Source organism: Cygnus atratus, chromosome 3 (assembly GCF_013377495.2).
Source record: "Cygnus atratus isolate AKBS03 ecotype Queensland, Australia chromosome 3, CAtr_DNAZoo_HiC_assembly, whole genome shotgun sequence".
NCBI classification, from domain to species: domain Eukaryota; kingdom Metazoa; phylum Chordata; class Aves; order Anseriformes; family Anatidae; genus Cygnus; species Cygnus atratus.
In genome coordinates, this window is record NC_066364.1 from 44,326,390 (window position 1) to 44,345,678 (window position 19,289).

At 35.7% G+C, this 19,289-nt stretch overlaps 1 protein-coding gene across 4 annotated transcripts in view; it reads right to left on the reverse strand.

The window, feature by feature from the left end:
* The window catches only part of ASCC3 (activating signal cointegrator 1 complex subunit 3), a 283,273-nt gene that overhangs the window by 17,940 nt on the left and 246,044 nt on the right, over positions 1-19,289 (reverse strand). For all 4 annotated transcript variants that reach the window (XM_050709555.1, XM_035561717.1, XM_035561719.2 and 1 more), the window contains exon 37: positions 4,283-4,507. In XM_050709555.1, coding sequence (XP_050565512.1) covers positions 4,283-4,507 — 225 coding nt within the window. The remainder of the gene's footprint in view (positions 1-4,282; positions 4,508-19,289) is intronic.

The window sequence follows — 19,289 nt, forward strand, 5'->3', positions numbered from 1 at the left end:
GATTTAGTCCATTTCACATACTCCTAAATCAGGTAGAGGAAAAAAGATGGGGTATTGTCTTTGCAGTAATAATTATATCTCTATAAAAATATTGGACAAACCATTTCATTAGATTTTTTTTTAAATGTTCTGCAAGAAGTGGAGAAATGTTTGAATTTGCTCAACTGCTGGAGTGCTCAGCACCATCCTACTGACACCTTTGTTTTTTCTGAGTGAAAAACAATGCAGATTGTGTGTGAAGCTTGAAGAGAATATGCAGGCAGCTGTAATTATATTAAAGGTAACAGGCAAATAAAAATTATGTCTTACCCCAAGATCACATATGAATTAATGCAAAGTTTTTGAGACATGGAAACCTTCTGTACTTTATCTATGGCAGCCTGTCAGTGATAACAAAAAAAACCTTGTTACTTTCTCATTCAAGCTTTTCAGTGTAGAGCAGGGACATTCCTCCCATCTGGTCAATGCCCCAGTGGTCAGACGTTCATTACAAAATTGAGTGTGGGAACAGTTCAGCATTCACCTTCCAGAAAGTTATATATCACTACTCCCGATATTTCTCCAGTAAAAGGAATGGTGAATTTCATCCTGGGTAAGTAGATACTAACCTTTATCTTGCTGTAACAAACTACATTTAAACATAACAAATTCTAACTATGGAAAAACTGTAACAGAATACATTTCTTCCATTTTGTATGGCAACAATTACATTCTTCTTTAGAGTCATCCTCCTGACTCCTCAAATCCTGTTAACGCTGTGGCAAAATCTGGCAAGATGCTCTTTTTGCTCCTAGTTGTGACATCACAGCTTATGGCTTCTATCTTTCATCATGAGTATAGATCAACAGAATTCTAACATAAAAATAAAACAGAAATCTCAGCAAAAGTAATTTAAGAGTGGTTGCATGCATTTCCTATTAGAAGTGAAATCTTACCACAGCACATTAAAGAAAACTGTGAGAGCGTCTGTTTTGTTGCATTCATAGAAAGATTTTAGTAACATGAACATAATGTTCTTAGAAGGGCAGCAGAACTGACTACACAAAAGCAGCTGATTACTCTGTTGGTTTCTTATGGATTTTACAGTAACAAAAAAAGAGTCAAGAATTGCAATATATACATATAAATTTATATTAAACCAACCCTGCTCAAGAATCCTACCCTAGAGGGAGAAGGAAGATGGAAGGGATTCCTACACAGGCCACTATAAAATCCTAAAAGTTTGTAATTTAAGAAGTTTATTTCTTTAGGCTATGAATAATTCTGTTTGTGTCATTACAGTGATCTTGTTTCAGTGCTTCATGTGTATACTGAGGAGGAGAGGGGTAAATTATAAAAGACAGTACTTTATGAATATTTAGAATTGCAATAATCCTGACATTTGTCTCACAGTTACGCAGAATATGTATGTGTAGGGCACATATGGATGTATGATATGGAGGCTTTGCCAGCAACTCACCAGTACATGTCATGTTCAGTTTAGCAATTAAATTGGAATGGCAGCTCATTCCTTATGTGGAACATGAAATAGTACAAATATAATTTCTAAATCTGGATGAAATCTCCTCATAGAAAAAGTGAAAGTTCTGAACAACTACTGCAGGCCAAATGACTTCATTGCATTTTGAAAATTTTAGCTGATGCATTTTCCTGATGATTTGAGGCAATCCATCAGCTACTTTTAGTTAGCTGATGCTGTTAACATAGTTTTCTGACTGACCACTAACACCATTCAGCCTAAAGTCACCAGTGAAGAAGGAGGGCCAGAGGATGCCGGTGGAGTTACACAACATGTGGGATGTGAAAAGCACCATTGGAGAGAAAGAAGATGTAGGTGAAGACAGCACAGAAGAGTGGAGACGTTTGTTTGCCTGTGGTGGAAAGAGACTTGCTTACCTGCAGTGGCTAGAGATGATAAATCTGCTCTGCAGAGGACCTGGGATAGAGACCCTCTGTATATACTGAGATATAACCATTTGTAAAAGCTCTTTGAAAGATCTTAGTTTCTTGGAAGAGAAACACAGCGCCTATACGGAAAGTCTATCTGTTGCTCACATACCAGCCAGCACAAACGACAGTTTATGTTTGGTTCACTACTGGAATATTAGCTATACAACCTTAATACCTAAAGTACTTTGTATGTAAATAAACAAAACTTCAACACAACTCAAAAAACAACTCCGTCTCTGCTGAATTTTACTTTTGGGGGCACGCGAGCGCGTGTTCACACACAAACACAGAACATCACCCACTGAATATGTTTATCAATGGATCCCTCTATGGTTCAGTTCCTTTTCTCACAACTAACATCTTTTTTTCCACCTCTGTTGACCCCGAGTTCATCAGCAGGTCAGTGCTAAGGAAAAAGGTAACAACCAGTATTGAAAGTGTAACCCTGTCTATTGCTTAGATTCTGGGAACTTTAACCTCCGTTTAGAAAGCGTGACTAATAAGATGGAACAAATATTCTCCCAAGAGATGTAAACCATGCGCCAACTTCAAAATACAAATGTGCTTGCATGTTTTTCTTTTTCTTTGAAAACAGGAACCTTTTTTTTTTTTTTTTTTTTAAGATGACTTAAGGCACTGTATGGAATGATATTCTGCATTTTACTTCAATTGAAAAGAACTGTTAAACGTTTTATGTTTTCTTCTGAGCGATTATGTTTCTGAAATACATATGTTATAAGACAATTAAAAGTACATTGCTTAGTACTGCAGGATAAATATTGAGAAAGATAACTATCAAAAAGAATCTTTAATTTACTTTTTTCCCCCAAATTAGCCCCCCCAAATGCTAATTTCACAAACATTTAAATGAACTTTAATTATTATCTATGAAACAAAGGTGAATTTTCTTACCTAAGTGACATTCTCTGTTAATAACTGTATATTATGAATAATAGCTGTTCATATATTCAAGCTTTCAGCAACATGATTTTATAGATTTGAAATCTTGGGAGTAGAATTGCATTCAAGCACTGCTGCTTGACAAATTTGAGACTGTAGCAATAAAGTCTTATTCTGTTGATTTGCTTCTTACTTTTCTTTTTCTTAATTTTAATTTTGCCTGGTTCAATATTAGTATTATAAGCTCATAATTTTTGCTAGCATAAGGTTGAGACTCACCCTAATCATTGGACACCAAATTGTCAGTGGTATTTTTTCTGTCTAGAGCATTGATTAATTATCTCTCAGAGACTAATCTGTAAAACTGGTAGGCTTGACACAATGATGGCAGTTACCACACTGCCAACATCCTTCAAATAAGATCAGAGACTCATTCTTGTAGATGACATATAGATCACTGAGGATATTAAAATCTGAGCAAACAAAAAACGTAGGAGGAAAGAATTACTGTCCCTCTTTCACAGATATGGAACTGAGGAAGACCAAAAAGAACAGTTTGTTGAAGGCTGTCTGATCTTCAAGAACCTGTGAATGAGTCCTCGTCCAGCTCTGCTACAGAGAATATTATTACTTCTCTCTGGCAGAAACAGAGGGTCAATCTGTTCTCTGTATCAGCTGGAGCTCAGCCTTCTTCCCACTCTTCAGATATTGCAGCATTCTATTGCAAAGTTAAATTGCTGTTTTAAAATTCTTTTGAGGCATGCAGCTATGCATGTGATTGCTTGTTACCAGTACTCTCCATGGTCAGTTTAGTTCCTGTGGGTTGAGACTTCTGTACAACTGTAAAAGTCACAAACCTCCAGATTGTCTTTAAAATCTGTGTTTAAAAACGTGATCTTTGACTCTGTGATAATTGGGAAATAGAAGACATGTCTTTTCACAAGCCAGAGAAAAACCCAATATCTTGTCCCAAATTACATTTCAAAACGCATTTTACTTATGCTTGGCAGTGACTAGAATGCTTTTGGATGCTAGAAAAATAAATGTACTCATGGAAGACAGGTTCTTGGGGGGTCAGCATAAAAATCTGCAGGGAACAAATCCGTGCAGGAATGACTTATACTCAACATTCCACAATTCGGACGCAGAAAGCCATTGCATATGAAATAAGAGGAGAGCCCAGTGGCAACAGATGCCTCCAAACAGCGCCAAAGTTTTTCACCTTAAGTTGGTTTACCTTCAGTTTTGTAAAGTGTGCATCTTCATGGGCATCTAGTTCCTCCCTAAACATAGTGATATTACACTGTGCAGTGCCAGTTCTCCACAAGACAATGAAAGAAATCTTTAGATTTTTATGTATTCAAAATATTGCAACATGCTAACAGTGAATATTAAAACAACAGCACTTAAATACTGAAATGAATTACTATACCTGACATATTCTAATTGCTTGGTCCAGCACTGTCTTTGTATCAGTTGCATAATCTGGACAAGGCAACATGGCATGACTGAAGTGGGCTTGCAGCAGGAGGTGTGTTTTTGTGTGTGAACTGTCAAATGAATGAGGATTCACTTCAATTGGAAGATGTTTTGCCAGTTCACTGTTCATCTGGTCTTCATTGTGTCTCACAGGTAGATCGGTGTACTCCTCAGCATTCTTAAAAAAAAAGAAAAAAAAGGATAAAATATACTTAAACATTGTAATTAGCTTCAAAATAATTGTTTTTCTTTTCTGAGACATTAAAAGTATATGCATTTCATTTACTACATCTAGATTTCATTGCTAAAATAGCATTTTAATATTTAGATAGCTTCTTATCAAAATCACGTTTATGGGAAGACAATAGCTAGTGAAATATTAAAAAATATTCACTCAATTACAGGGTTTTAAAAACTTTTCTATGTTGTTTTTACAACTAGAGAGGAAGAAAAAAGCAGTGAAATAAATACACTCATTGGATGAACTCAGTATCTGAGATGACCTTCTACAGATATCCTACCCCAGTTGGCTCACAAAAACATAGTAAAGTTAGCTATAAAGAAGTCAAGAACTCACAATTTCATTTTTCAGGGTTTTTACTTAAAAACACTTTTTTTTTTTTTCCAATCAGAGATTGAAAAAAGATCTGTTTTTTATTTTAAATGAATTTTAAAATGTATTTTCATTATTTTGAGAGTCAATGTCCAAGTAACAGATGACCTGTGATCACAGCAAACAGCAAAATTGTTAAGTAGGTGCTGAAAACTATCCTCTGTGCTCCAGAATGGACTAATACCATTCATGTAAAAATGAAAACTGCCTAAGAACTTTCTCACTGTTGTGTAAAGGAAGTGCACACAAACAGGTAATCGATGTTATTACCAGCAGCATCCTTGGGGCTGAGGGCAACAAGTATGACTGTCCAAGTAGCCAGAACAGAGATGCTCAGTCTCCTACTAAAGAGTAGAAGTCTCTCTCAGAGACTCAGACTGCCTCTGAAAGTAATATTCAACAGAAGCATCCTAAGAACTATAACTTGGGCTGCAGAATCTATTCTATGACATAATTTGTGATGTTTTCCTCCACAAAATCCTCTTGTACATGTATGCATACATATTCTTGATTAGAATGAGAATGATCTTTCTAAAATATAAGATTTGCAAGTAAAGTAAGAGTTTTATAATATGTGATATCTTTTCCATTTGTAATTTAAGAGAATATATTTCTTTTATCACAAAATTTGGGGTAGCCTGACGGGCTTCTGAACTATGGCTTTAGCAAAGAGACCATTAAATTAAAGCATTCAAGGTTTAATATTCCTCTTAACTTATAGATTCAATCTCCAATCAAACTTCCTGCAATGCCATAATAATTAAATATTCACCGAGAAACCAGTGCAGAGTAAGGTAAAGAAAAACTGCAAGTTTAGACCACCTAACAGAACTACCTAAATGAATTGCAAAGTACTGTATCCATTCATTAATGCCCTAACACAGAGAGGTTTTTTGGCACTTTCTAAAAAAAGAAAAGCTACATAGCTGTTTTTCACCCTCCTCCCCCCACCAAACTGACAGCACAAACATTTTCTATTTTGTTTAACTGCACAAAGAAACTACACCTAAAGGGTGATATAAATAGAAAAGAAAAGATAGATATTAGACAATTTACTATTTGGAAAGGAAACCAGAATGTCATTAATTTATTTCATATCTCAACTGCAGACTAGAAGTGAAGACTGTCTAAAGACAACTGCTGCTTAATCCGAGATGTCTCTGCTAGATCTCTTGTGAAAACTGTGGTCATTTATTCTCTGAACCTAAGGTCACAATCTTTTTAAGCCCTATAGAAGGTTGCATGTTTGCTTCACTCTTTTTATTTAACTTGCTTCTCCTTCAAAGATATTTTAAAGAATATTTACCAAGGAGATTTTTTACTTAGTTTTACTTTGCAGTTTAAAGTAGCAGAAAGAAGAAGGATCAGCCAAGTCACTGCAGACCAATTGGTACTCCTCAAAATGCGTTTTCACTAATTCTTTCCCAGCACATGTTTTATTTACCTCCAAAACACTCCCCTTATTTTAAACAACTTGCCTACTTAATTTCCTGTTTGTGATCACTGACTGTAAGTAAGTGAGGTTCATTTTCTTATCTGCATCATGTAGGTAATTAAAGGAAATTGAGAATGGGTAGTGAAGCTTTTATACAACTGAGAATGAAGCTGAATGGAGGGCACCGAGGTCAGCAGAGTCCATTATATTTTTATGTGAGAGGCCAGTATGTCTACCCTGTCCTTGTTTGCTTAGTGTAGGCTGGACAGACTACTAACTGCAAATCTGTTTCTCTGATTTGCCCAGCTGTCCTTGAATAAAGACATCTTCCATTGCAAAATGTTAAATGACAGTGATTGACAACTCTGTGATGAACTCTGCTCGTAACCCCCTGCTACTGTTTTCAGGTTGCACAAGAAAAGACAGAATAAAGAAACATCCTTTGTAATCACCTCAAATAGGACCTGCTGTTCACTCAATATTTTTTCATTTTAGTTTTCCTTTTCATTATGAATCTCAATCTGTTCTGCAAAGGCTGTAGGCTCAACTGTTCCGCACAATATAGAATATATATTACTTTAGTACACTGCCTCTGAATACTGTTCTTACTTCCATGGATGAGGAAACAGATCAAATTACGTATCAATCATTAATCATCATTCTAAAGTCAAGAAACTTACTACAAACTTTATAGTTAAACCACAAAGAGCTGCTGTGCATTTTTCACTTTCCCTTTTTCTTCCGTTAATCGGGACTACTGAAGCCCATGTGCTAATAACGTTTGAAAGCCCCTGCACAGTTAAGCATAACTTGTAGGGGGATACTGGGAGATAATCAGGAATTTTAGCTATGGTTCTGCAATCAAGCATTTGGCCATTGCGTCACATCTCTCTCTTTTCTACGGGAATTTCCCAATAATGTCTTCTTTTGGGCATTAGAGACCACCACATTGTTTTGAGGGTGTCAGAGTCATCTCAAACCTACACTTCATCCTGTATGTGATGCAGGGCCATATAGGAAACAGTGACTTGCTTTGCCAGTGAGAAACATCACACACACCTGCATACACTTGATAGTTTCATTTTACAAGGCCCAGGGGCTATTCTGATAATTGAATTCTGCTTCCTGCATAACCTCAGCCACAGAATCCTTAGAGTCCTGGCTGGATCATGCAACACTGTGCTCCAAATATGCACCTTTTCATCACCCTTTATTTGAATTGTTCTAAAAGTAAACAACTAATTTTAAAATAAATGTTTTGCATTTTTGGGGGGCTACAGTTTTCAGATATTTGATATTTTTATTCCTTCTTCTTGGAGACTGAAGAGTCTATTCTCAAATTTCTCTTCCTCATGTTTGGGCTGTCATCATACCTTAGCTTTCTGTGACAGCTACATTCACTTCTGAATTGCTCAGTGTCCCATATTCAGCTGATTATCAACACAATTACCAAAAAAATGAAGCAGAATGTTTATTTCCAATCAACTTCCTAAGTGATCCAGACCTTAATGTGCTAGTGAGCTGGTGAGGCTTGTTTCAATGTTCATTTATAAAAATGTTTCTCTCTCTCGGCTTCAGATCTGAGTCTGCAAGGATATGCAATCAAATCACACCCTGATCCTCAGAATATATTCAAGTAACTATGAGGTATTTGAGGAGTCAGACTGAACTGAAATGCAAATAAGGTATCCAGTATGCTAAGTACTATGCTCCACAGTGCCCACAGGGCTAAAACCATCAGATTTTCTCTCTACTCACAAAATGTATAAGGTTGGCTGAAATTACTGATTTATAGTAAAAGCTGAACTCTAGACTTATATACCACATGTAAACCTTCTGAAATATTTTATACACCAAGTAACTACCTCTTCTCACCTGTCTATAAGATAGAAGAAGGTACTTGTTGAGAATAGACAGAAATGGGATCAAGGTGAGCAACTAAGCTTGAATATTTTAAGTTCAGTTCAGTCATGGGAACAGTAAAACTTATAAAGTTAATGAGTTCTAGACTTTAAAGAGCAGCTGATTAATTTGTAACAATGAGGGTCTAAACCAAACCAAAAATAGTTTCTCACATTCCAGGGCTGAACCAGTAGTCTTTCCTTTAGCGATGCTGTATTGGAAACTACCTTAGAATTGACCGACTGTATGTTCCTTTTCTTTATATTGATACAGTGAAGTCAAGCACACCATATTTTGAACTTTAAAAACCTGCTACATGTTTTACTCTCTTTCAAGTTTCTGGTGCAAAGAGAGAAGACCAGTGAAAAATATTCTCAGAAAATTTGATAGCAAAATTAACAGTCACTAAGTGAAAGTGTTTAAAATCAGTGCCTGTAGTAAATTACTACTAGAAGTAATAAACAGAACAATAAAAAAAGAGAAAAGATGAGGACCATTTTTAGTTAATATAGTAAACGTATCATCTTTTTCTAATGGCTGTTCTGCACTTTATGCATTAAATTTTAGTTCTCTGCTATCAGAAGTTCAAAGGTAGGCCAATGTGCAATCATTTTTTTTCAAGTAAAAAAATGCAAACTGACCACATGCTTAAAAACTGTTTTTCAGCTCACCCCAAATCTAAAGTAGATTGACAAACAGAATTGGAGAAGTACTGGCTAGAATTATTGCTCTGAAAATTATATCTGTGTTAGTGATTCCACTATAAACTTCAATTTTAAGGAGTTTATAGGGTAGCCCATAAACATACATGCCTTTGTGTCAGTTTTATGGAACATAATTCAAACTTCCAAAGTTTAATTTTTTGTTTGTTTGCTTGTTATTTTACTCTTGTATTTAAAAGGCCTTGGACAATATCCCAGTTAAAGACAGTTACAAACATATATTACTAGTTATAGGTTTTGAGAACAAATATTATGCACATTTGCAAGATTCATATGATAGACAAACAGGAAAAAAAAAAATCTACCAGTTTAGAGTTGCTACATTACACAGTGATATTTAGACTGGAAGGCCTCTTTTAGACAGCAGACACTTGCACAAAGAAGTACTCTGAAGACAAACTTTGCAGAAGTGACATGCCAGATTTGCAGGGCAGCCTGGCCTGCTCTTTTAAGAAACAGGCAGGCTGACTTTTGTTGAGATCTTCAACAATGGCAAACATGATGCAAAAGGAGAAAAAAATTGGCAGGCAAGATTAGAGAAAATATATTTACTACATGATAGCGTAATTCATCACAGAGGCCACTTCTAAACATGCTACTTGCTTTCATATACCATATAACATCTCTCCCTGTCAGCTCCATGTGTATGTGGCAGTGCAACTGAACAGCGTCCAGCACGTCAGAGCCAACTCTGCAGTGCAGTCCCTTTCCCATGGGGGCCTTCCCACCCCTTCCCACCAGTGTCAGCTGCTGGAGGGGAGGAAAGGCAGACAGCAAAGCCTTGTGCCAGCCCCTGTGCTGCAGGGCAGGCAGGAGTCAGGGTGGCCGCCCCTGGGAAGCAGCTGGCCCTGGCTGTGGAGAAGGGGCTCTCTCTTTGGCACTGGTGCCTCCCACTGGGGCTCTGCCTGCCTGAACTCCAGCCTGGGTAATAGCAAAATGCTCTTGCCACTTCTCCAGCACTTCGTTGGAGTACCTTCCACTCTCTACTTTTGGAAAAAAGACAGGAGGAAAACAAACAGATATGCATAGGAGAGCTAGGGGATAAGAGTACCTTCTCAGTATCTTTTTGGAACAAACACTAACCTTTAACTATTTTACTTGTTTTTCCATTAGTGGTTAATACATTCTTACAGAAAGAGATACGTGTCAACAACAAAAAAAGTATAGTATTCAAATTGTAAAGGTAACTCAATTAACTATGTAGGAGCAAAATACTGAGACTGGGGTATTCTGGACTCTGTCTCTAGTTTTAAGACTCACCAGGGAAGGCATTGGAAATTTCCAGCTAAGCATGAGAAGTTGAAGAGATAAAGTTGTAAAACCCATCAAAATGCAATTATGTAAAAAAGCAAATCTAATATTAAAATAATAATAATTTATAATTATGTTTCAGGATTTAAAATGGGCACATTTCAGTATTGGGATCTACAAACTTAGTTTATAAGAACATACAGGTTAAAAGTACTTACAATTCTTATAAAGTTCTCACATTACCAATCAGAGAAATCATATATAATTGTATCCTCAGATTTCTCACTTTAAACAGACAATTGTTTAATGTTTTCTGAAATAGTTGCATCTGACAAACACCACAAATTTTACAATTACAGAGATCATAAAAAGCACAAGCTAGGGCAATGAAACAGTTGAGTGATCACTTAAAAATACCCTGAACGGTTTAGATTTCACAAGTTTACCTCTTACTTAAAACATCCAAACTACAAACTACTGATGACATTCCTGATGACCAGAGGTCAGGAGTTTGAAAGACCTTTGCCACTGTGCACAGAGCAATAAGAGGTCAGCAATATTAGCTACCAGTAGCATGGAGTGACCTGGCAGACTGGGGAACTTCTAAAGTATGAAGTTAAATTACAGAGCTCTGCTTCAGCATGGAGCTGCTAAAAGAAAATGCAAGAGTGCTAATACATGTGCGAGAGAGGACTGTATGAAATAGCAATAATTTGACATGTAAAAAAGATTCTTAACAAAGATTCTTAGCACTTCTGTAATAACTTGAAAGTCAATTTGTCTTTTTTTTTGGTGAAATTTTCTAAGCGTATCAGAGAAGTCACGTTTCACTGTACAAGAAAATAAAGTAATAGATAATAAAATCATTGTAGTTGGTTTACCAAGTACTAAAATATATACTTACAGAATCATTTTGCTTCAGAATTATTTACTTTTTAAATTATGTACTTTACTATACCATATTAAAACAAGGAACGAATTCATGATTTTCAGGAAGCCTTAACTTTCACAATCCATATTTCATAAGTTTATGATCACAATCATAATTCAGTGCTACTTTTTTGGCAAATCCTAATAAAAAACATTCTTACAATACGTTCATTATTCCCCCAAATGTGAAGGTACTTTCATAGTATTAAGCTTGTGCATCGTTCATAAAGATGGCTTTATTTCACTCTCAGGTTTTAAGTCACTAAGCCTGCAATGCTTGCACAATTCGAGAAAAAATAAATGCAAAAAGAAGAGTAAAGGAAGACAAAAATAAGAGCAAACATCTGAAACTGATATGGCATACACATTATTCACCTAGAATAAGCTACTTTGACCATAGCAAATAAATATAAATTGAATGGTACAAATTCCATTTATAAAGTGAATTATAGTGACGTGAGAGAATTATTACATTTTATCACTGGAAATGGTATATTTGAGATTTTCAGCTCTCCAAGATACCTGACTTTTCCTATTACTTTTCATGAGAATGCTATGAACCTGCACATTCTGAATGCATTATAATCACCATGGTTTTTTTTTTATATCTCAATATCTAGATTGGACAGTGACCCACAATTTTCTTCCCTTGTAATCTCAAGTCATATTATGGGAAATATTTAAAAACCACTGGTTTTGGTCATATTGAAATTTCTGCAATAATACAGAAAAGCTTTTCAGTACATGAACTCAGTAACGTGCTAACAGAAAAATGGGAAAATCTCTCTGACTATACATTCAAAAGTGTGATTGTCATGAGAAATCTATTTCAGTTCCATTTGGACGTTTGTCCACATTTTGAAGCTGAGTTTGGCTCAATCAGCTGGCTCAAATGCTGATTGAGATGATGATAGCAATAAAAATTGTAATAGCAAATCTTGGCATGCAACTTTCCCTGGGAAAGCGTTCAGTCGTTTTCCATCTTCAGTTTTGATCCTCCATTGGGATCTTTCAGTGCAGAGCCCAGATCCAGGGAAGAAGTTAACAGACCTCTGCATTAAGTTAACGCAACTCCACATGGAGACAGGAATAAGCGCTATTAATTCTCAATGTGAAATGGGGCCCGTACATACTGTATATGTTGATGGCAAGCTGTAAAAGCTCTGTGTGTTGAAAACCGGATTTCAGATCCGCTGACCTGTGGCAGCTCCCCTAGTGGGGAGCCACAAACACACACTGCTGCATTTTTCTACTGGATTAAATTCCGGATCTAGACTACTATGTGACCAGAGACAAAAGGGAATAAAAAGTTCACAAGCATGAATACCTGTCATCATGTGGTGAACTGACTAGTGGTCTCTGTTCAAGAGAGGCTCAGTCCCAGAATAATAGAAAAACAATGTGAACTGGCAGAAATATATGGGAAACTTGGAAGGTGCCTACATGCACAATGTATTTTTTTGCAAGCCAGTGCTACTGGTCTCACTCTGAGCAGCAAAACTTTTAAATGAAAATAGTTTAATATAGTAAAAAAACACCCAACAACCAACAACTGTGAGAGGAAGTGACAGCTGCTACAAGTAAATTTTAATAAGGGTAGTTCCCTGCTGATAAAAACTGGCACATCTCCACTCATTTCAGTAGAACTATGTAGATTAACATTGCTTGAAAATCAACCCAATGTTTTGAAGAACTCAAGAGCTACAAGGTAATGCAGAGGTAGAAGAAGATAATTACAATGGTCTGGAAGAAGGGCTATCACTGAGTAAACAAAGAAAATTAGTAAAAGGAAAAATAATTGAAATCTATTAAACATTTAAGACAGTCTGCCATTATTTTGTTGTGCTTAACTTGAAAACATTCTACTAATGCTGAATGACAGGAGTTTAGACAAACTGAGTAACATGTTAAAAATGGCCTTTAACCACATATAACATTAATGGAACATCCCTTTACCCGAATGGGACATACCATGCATTACTATGGCAGATGTAACTTATTTTGGATGGCCAGTTACAAATTTTCTTGATGATGTTCACTGCACACAGATTTACAAGAACACCGTAAACTCAGTTTTCTTACATAGACTTATACCATATCTTTTCTACCTGTAAATACAAACATTCTTCTAAACTACATTGTCAAAGCTGTATTTACAAAAAATATATGGAAAGACAACTGATGATTAGGAGAGTTGCACCTATTTTGCCTCTCGTGTAAAGTTTTGAGAACTTCTTTCAAAAGACAAAGAAAACAGAGATTTTCAGTACCAGATGTCTGGGAAGATCCCATTTGGATTTGAGCTACTTAAATTTGCAATCATGTATTTATACATCTAACAGAGCTTCTGTTTCCCCTAGAATCTGAAAATTAACTAGCTTTGTAGCATCTTCCTTGATCTGCCACCCGTGCCCTGAGGATTAGAGACTCCACCTGAGCTTGTTTTACAAGCATAACAGAAAAAATTAATCTCTGCTGGCAGCGATCCCACTGGGATACTGATGAATAATGATATCCCTCTCTTGCTGCCCTCTCAGTCCACTAGAAAAGCCACTCTAACCCAGCAACGTGGAAACCGCTGAAACCATTCCAGCTGTGGATTAGCAGGCAGTCAAGCATCCATCTGTTCTGTGTGAATCAAGAGAAAGCAAACATGCATTCTTATAGCTGAAGAAGTATTCAAATTAGCATCTTATATGACTGCATATAGTAAATACTAAGACAATCATATACAGAAGAAAAAAATAATCTATTATCTACACCTGATGTTTATATTCCCTTGCTGCCTTTAGGAAATGATAAAAGTTCAAATTAATCTCATTAGCCTACAGAATACTGTGCAATCAATAATTTAATATGTTTAAGATAAAATTTCTTAATATTGTATGCATCAGTTGTATTTACAAAATATTTTGTAAGTATACATGCATACACACACTAAAGAGTGTAAGCAAATATGGTAGGATGCCTTCACCTTGACAGAAAAAAGATTTAAGAGACCTGTTGTGAGATGGATTTTAGCCATTTTATCACCCTCTAAGGTGAGAGGAATAGCTTTTAGATATTTTCTTTTTCTGAAAACTAGTAATCTGAATAATCTCTACTGGCTTGTGAAGCTTTTCCACTGGAAGACTAAAAGGAAACGGAGTAGGAAGTTGGTGTGTGGGCAACCCAATCAAATTGGTGGCATGTGATTTGACTCTTAGATGAGAAATACAACAATGATCTACAACAATTTAAGAAAAGTTGTATTTAAGCATCATCCTAGGTAAAATTACTTGGAAATGTGCATAAAAAGTCTTCACTTTCAAAGTCTTCACTGCTGACAGGATAATAACTATACACCAGATTGGGAAACAACAATGCATTTATAATATAATTTTTACTCACCCACAAAAGCATTGATTTTTTTTTTGAAAGAATAACTGCAGAGGTGAAGAAAATCTGCAGCTGTTTGTTCTCTAAAGCAAGCTGACTATGCAGTACCAAATTTACGAATATGTATATTAACTTTTTGAAATGCTAACAAAAGTTTTGACATTTTAATAGCAAAAATACCTCTGCAATTTATTCTGGCATTGCAGGTAGCAAAAGCTACCCAAGTTACTGTGAAATAAAGTGACCGAAATAATACGAGACTGATTTCTTAAATGGTCATATGTAGTAATGTGTAACAGCAAGATTTAAACCAAAATTCAACCTTCTGAAGATAGCCAGGCTGCATCAGAAAAAAAAAAAAAAAAAAGAAAAAAAAAGAATGAGACAAAGAATCTAAATGTAAATAAGGAAAATACAAGTGTCAGATACTTCATTAAGGACTGCTCAGTAATACTCATGTTCTTTTTTAAAGAAAAAAAAAACTACAATACTAAAGGCACAATATATACTGGATACCAATCTTGTATGATGTAATTGTTTCAGCCAAACCAATCCTTATCCCAGAGATTTCAGTTCCAGTGAGAGAACCAGCTACAAACTGACATCCTCTTTCTTAACAGTTTTACAAGTCAGTGCAGTAAGTTCTTTGCTGACAGAGAAAAACACTTGTGAGCCTTTAAACAGCAGTCAGTAAGGCTGAGTTAGTGTCACTAAGTACACTGAATTTTGTGAAAACAAATGCATTAGCAATATAATTGTAAATAATTTAGAGTACAAGAGTGTAATTCTATCAAAAGCAAAGGCAGTAACTACAGACCAGTGAAGAAAAATGAATTACATGCTGCAACAAACTACATGCTGCAACCTAAATTTGTCTATCTTGCTTAAATTATAAATTGGGAAGGACAAAGTAGGCAGAACTCGTACTGACTGGCTAAAGGCACACTGAGCTTGTCAGACTGCCTTTTGGAATACCTGGGACGTGAGAACTCTGTCATTTACCAAAGCAGCATTGCATATTTTAAAGATGTTCAGCTTCACCTCAATGAAGAGTTTTAGAACTTTAGCTTTGTTGCAAAAACCACAGACATTGCTTCTACAAACATACTGTATATTTGAAAATAGAGCCATATGACATGACTGCTCAAAACACGACAGTTTTCAGCTGTTTATATGAATATTTTGCAACGTATTGGCTGCATGTACACAACTATGCATAGGTTGAAATCTCACACAATGAAGATGGCTACAATTCTAACCATAAGTAATGGACTCCAATATTCAGTAGAAGACTCCTGTGCTTTAAAAAAAAAAAAAAAAAAAAGTGCAGTTGAATTGCCTGCAGTTTTAAGCAGTTAGCTAAACCAAGCTTGCTATTACCTCAACTTGTACAGTAGCATATATACATCAATGACAAGCATTGATTTGCCACAGATGGCAACCAATGTTCACATTTATGAGCACGAGACCAGCAGAGGACTACTACCATACGCTAGCAGATAAGCGCAACAACTTCCTGGAACGTCAAAATAGTAAATAGGAGTGTTTCACTGCTATAATTGCAACTACAGCTCCTGATAAAGGAGTTTATTTCCCCATTTTTCTGACAAAAATAGTTACTAAAGCAAATGTTTGAAACAGGGTTATAGACTGAGCCTACTGGCTTCCACTACTGTATCTATACATACACTTTTACAAGTTTTTCCCTTGGATGCTGCACGTTTTGCTCAGTCAAATAATGACAGGACAAGGGGGAATGGTTTTAAATGAAAAGAGAGGAGATTTAGATTAGAGGTTAGGAGGAAATTCTTCACTCAAAAGGTGGTGAGGTACTGGCTCAGGTTGCCCAGAGAGGTTGTGGATGACCTGGAACCTGGACCTGGACCTTGAACCTGGAAGTGTTCAAGGCCAGGTTGGCTGGGGCCTTGGGCAACCTGGTCTGGTGAGAGGTATCCCTGCCTATGGCAGGGGGGTTGGAACTAAGTGATCTTTAAGGTCCCTGAGCCATTCCATGATAAGAAATTAAAAATACTACATTATTTCTAAAGTAACAGTTTTTGTCTTGTGGCCTACCTGGTGGGAAATGTATGTCAGAAACCTTTAAGTTCAACTTTAAAATAGGTTTTAATTAGACTGAATATTGATTCAGTTTTTCAAACTGGCAAACAATGACAGAAATCGAGTAAGAAGATTAGAGGAGAAAGAAAGGAGATTTGTTAATCAGAAAGTCACGTGTACTGGAGATAGGGCGGTTTTATATTTCCTGTTTTTTTTTTTTTTTTTTTTATATTTTCTTGTTTTGAACATAATTCTTTCTTATTGATGCCATAAAAATGAAAGACTTATGCCATGTACAGTTGGCTGTCGGCAGTGGGCATTTTCATCCTGATTTACCAAATGATTGTGCTTTTCTGGGAAGGCAGGCAGCATATGATGCTTTCAAACTGAAAATCAAACAATCATTTGAAAAGAGAATAATAAGAAATTGTGGTACAATTCTGGTAAAAAATGACCATATTCAAGTACTACAATGACTATGCTCTAAACTGCTCCATCTACTGGGACAATAAAAAAAATCAAGACAAATTTAATGTGCCTAAGTATTACTTTTACTCTTTCTGCTAAGTATGAAATGTTTTGAATGTAGTGGCTATAGATAATGAAATTTAGATGGCATTAAAATTCACTACAGCATTTTGTTTTATTTTTATGAAAGCAAACACAATTTTCAAATTTAAACTATTTTACTTAATACACTGTGATACTTTCTAGATGTTCCTTGTGGGAACTGGAGCACAAGTGTTTTTAAATATTAAAACAGAGCATGTAAGCTGTATAAAAAGTACCTGCATGATCCCATAAATGCCTATGTTTGGGATGAAATTTATGAAACGGAACAGTCCTAGATAGGGTTTTACTGTGAAGAAAAGATTTAATGGCTAGAAACAACTGTTTTCTCCAATTATCAGGATTCATTAAAAGTACATGCAATGGGTGAAGCCCATTCCTATTTGTACTGTAGCCACAGCAGTCATGTTCATATTGTTGAGAATGCACAATATATGTGAAATCGCATATGTATATTCTTTAAAAGTCAGAATATAACGTAATTGCCATTCATTTGATATAAAGTTTGTGATGAAGTATTTCTATTCTTGACAATGAAATGCCGTATTTAAAAAGAATAACACAATGAATATAGTCTTACTGTTCTTTTATGCCTCGAAGAAAATCATAATGGCACCTTTATTTTCTTCTAAATTAAACACATATGTAAACTAGACAATGCCTGAATTAGGAAGACTGATCTGATTGATTGTTTTTCCAAAAAGGCTTGTGGAACGGAAAAACAGTTTTATATAGTATCTTAAAAAAACTCAAACGCACTGTCTCTGCTGTGGCTTGCAAAGTAAGTATTACACAAAGCAGTTCACATTAGCTTGCTCTTGGATAGTATTTTTGTAACTGATTAATTTGTCATGGCATCTAACTGGGAACCTGTTGTAAAACATGGTTTATCACTGAGTCAAAAACCTTTGTGGCCCCTTCATGGGACACTGAACCGAGAGCTTAAAGACAGAATCCTATTTAAGAAGTAAAATTGTTTTAGACTGCAAGTGTAAATATTCACAAATATGCACGTTTTCCTGATTAGAAAGCAATGCTCCAATGTTGACGAACAGAAGATAAAGCTATAGGTTAGGTGAGTTACCTAGAATCTCGCAGTACAAATACTTATCAGATTATGAAAGACAGATAAGGTGTTAGTAACTTTACTCTTTTGTTATTTATGTATGTGGGATAGAAAGTGCCTATTTCATGAACTTCTTTCTTCCACCTTCCAAATCTGATATTTCGGCAATTCCAAATTTTCTGCTGAGTTTCACAATACTAACAGAAGCCACTGTAACAAGGCCATGTCAAACATCAAATAAAAATATAGGAAAGAGGTATGTGGATACCTGACTATGAAGCTTATGTTTATAACATGGAAAAGAGGATACTTATGATACACTACAACACAAATACCATGCTGTTCCATCCCTAAGCAACCAGTTAGAAGGAAGATCACCTCTTATAGCCAGTTACATGAAAGATATAACAGTAGGCACAAGAATACAAACCAGTTCTTTTTTTGCAGGTAGAATGCAAGAATAGAAAAAAGGAGCAACATGCAGACAAAATAAGCTCTGAAAGATGCTATCCTCTTCTCTGCGTGGTATGAACAATATGGTATTTGCTCAGTACATAGGAATACTAGTCAGATAATCAGATAAGTGTAGTAGAAAATCACCAAATTTATGAAGCTAGTGGATCTAGCCAACATAGATCTGATCTATTACCAAGACAGACCTCATTTTCTCAAGATACAGCAAAACCACATTTGATTTTAAAAAGACTTGTAATGACTGCTGCTTTAGTGCAGAAAATGACAAAAATTACTCCAAAGTATCTCTCATTGTTTTTCACCTAGACCTTTGTTTTAATCTCTAAATTTTCAGAATAATAGGACACAGTCTTTAGGTACCCCAGGGAAATCCAGACTGCCAGTAATAATTCATTAACACTTTCTCTTCAATAATACTTAATTCAGGAAGCACGATAACTCAGCAATGATTAAGCTTATTTAGATTACTACTGCCTGAAGCACAGCTAGGGAAGTTTTAAAGAAAACTCTATGGAAAAGCATCAAGGATTTTCTCAGAAAAATTACAGGCCTACCAACACA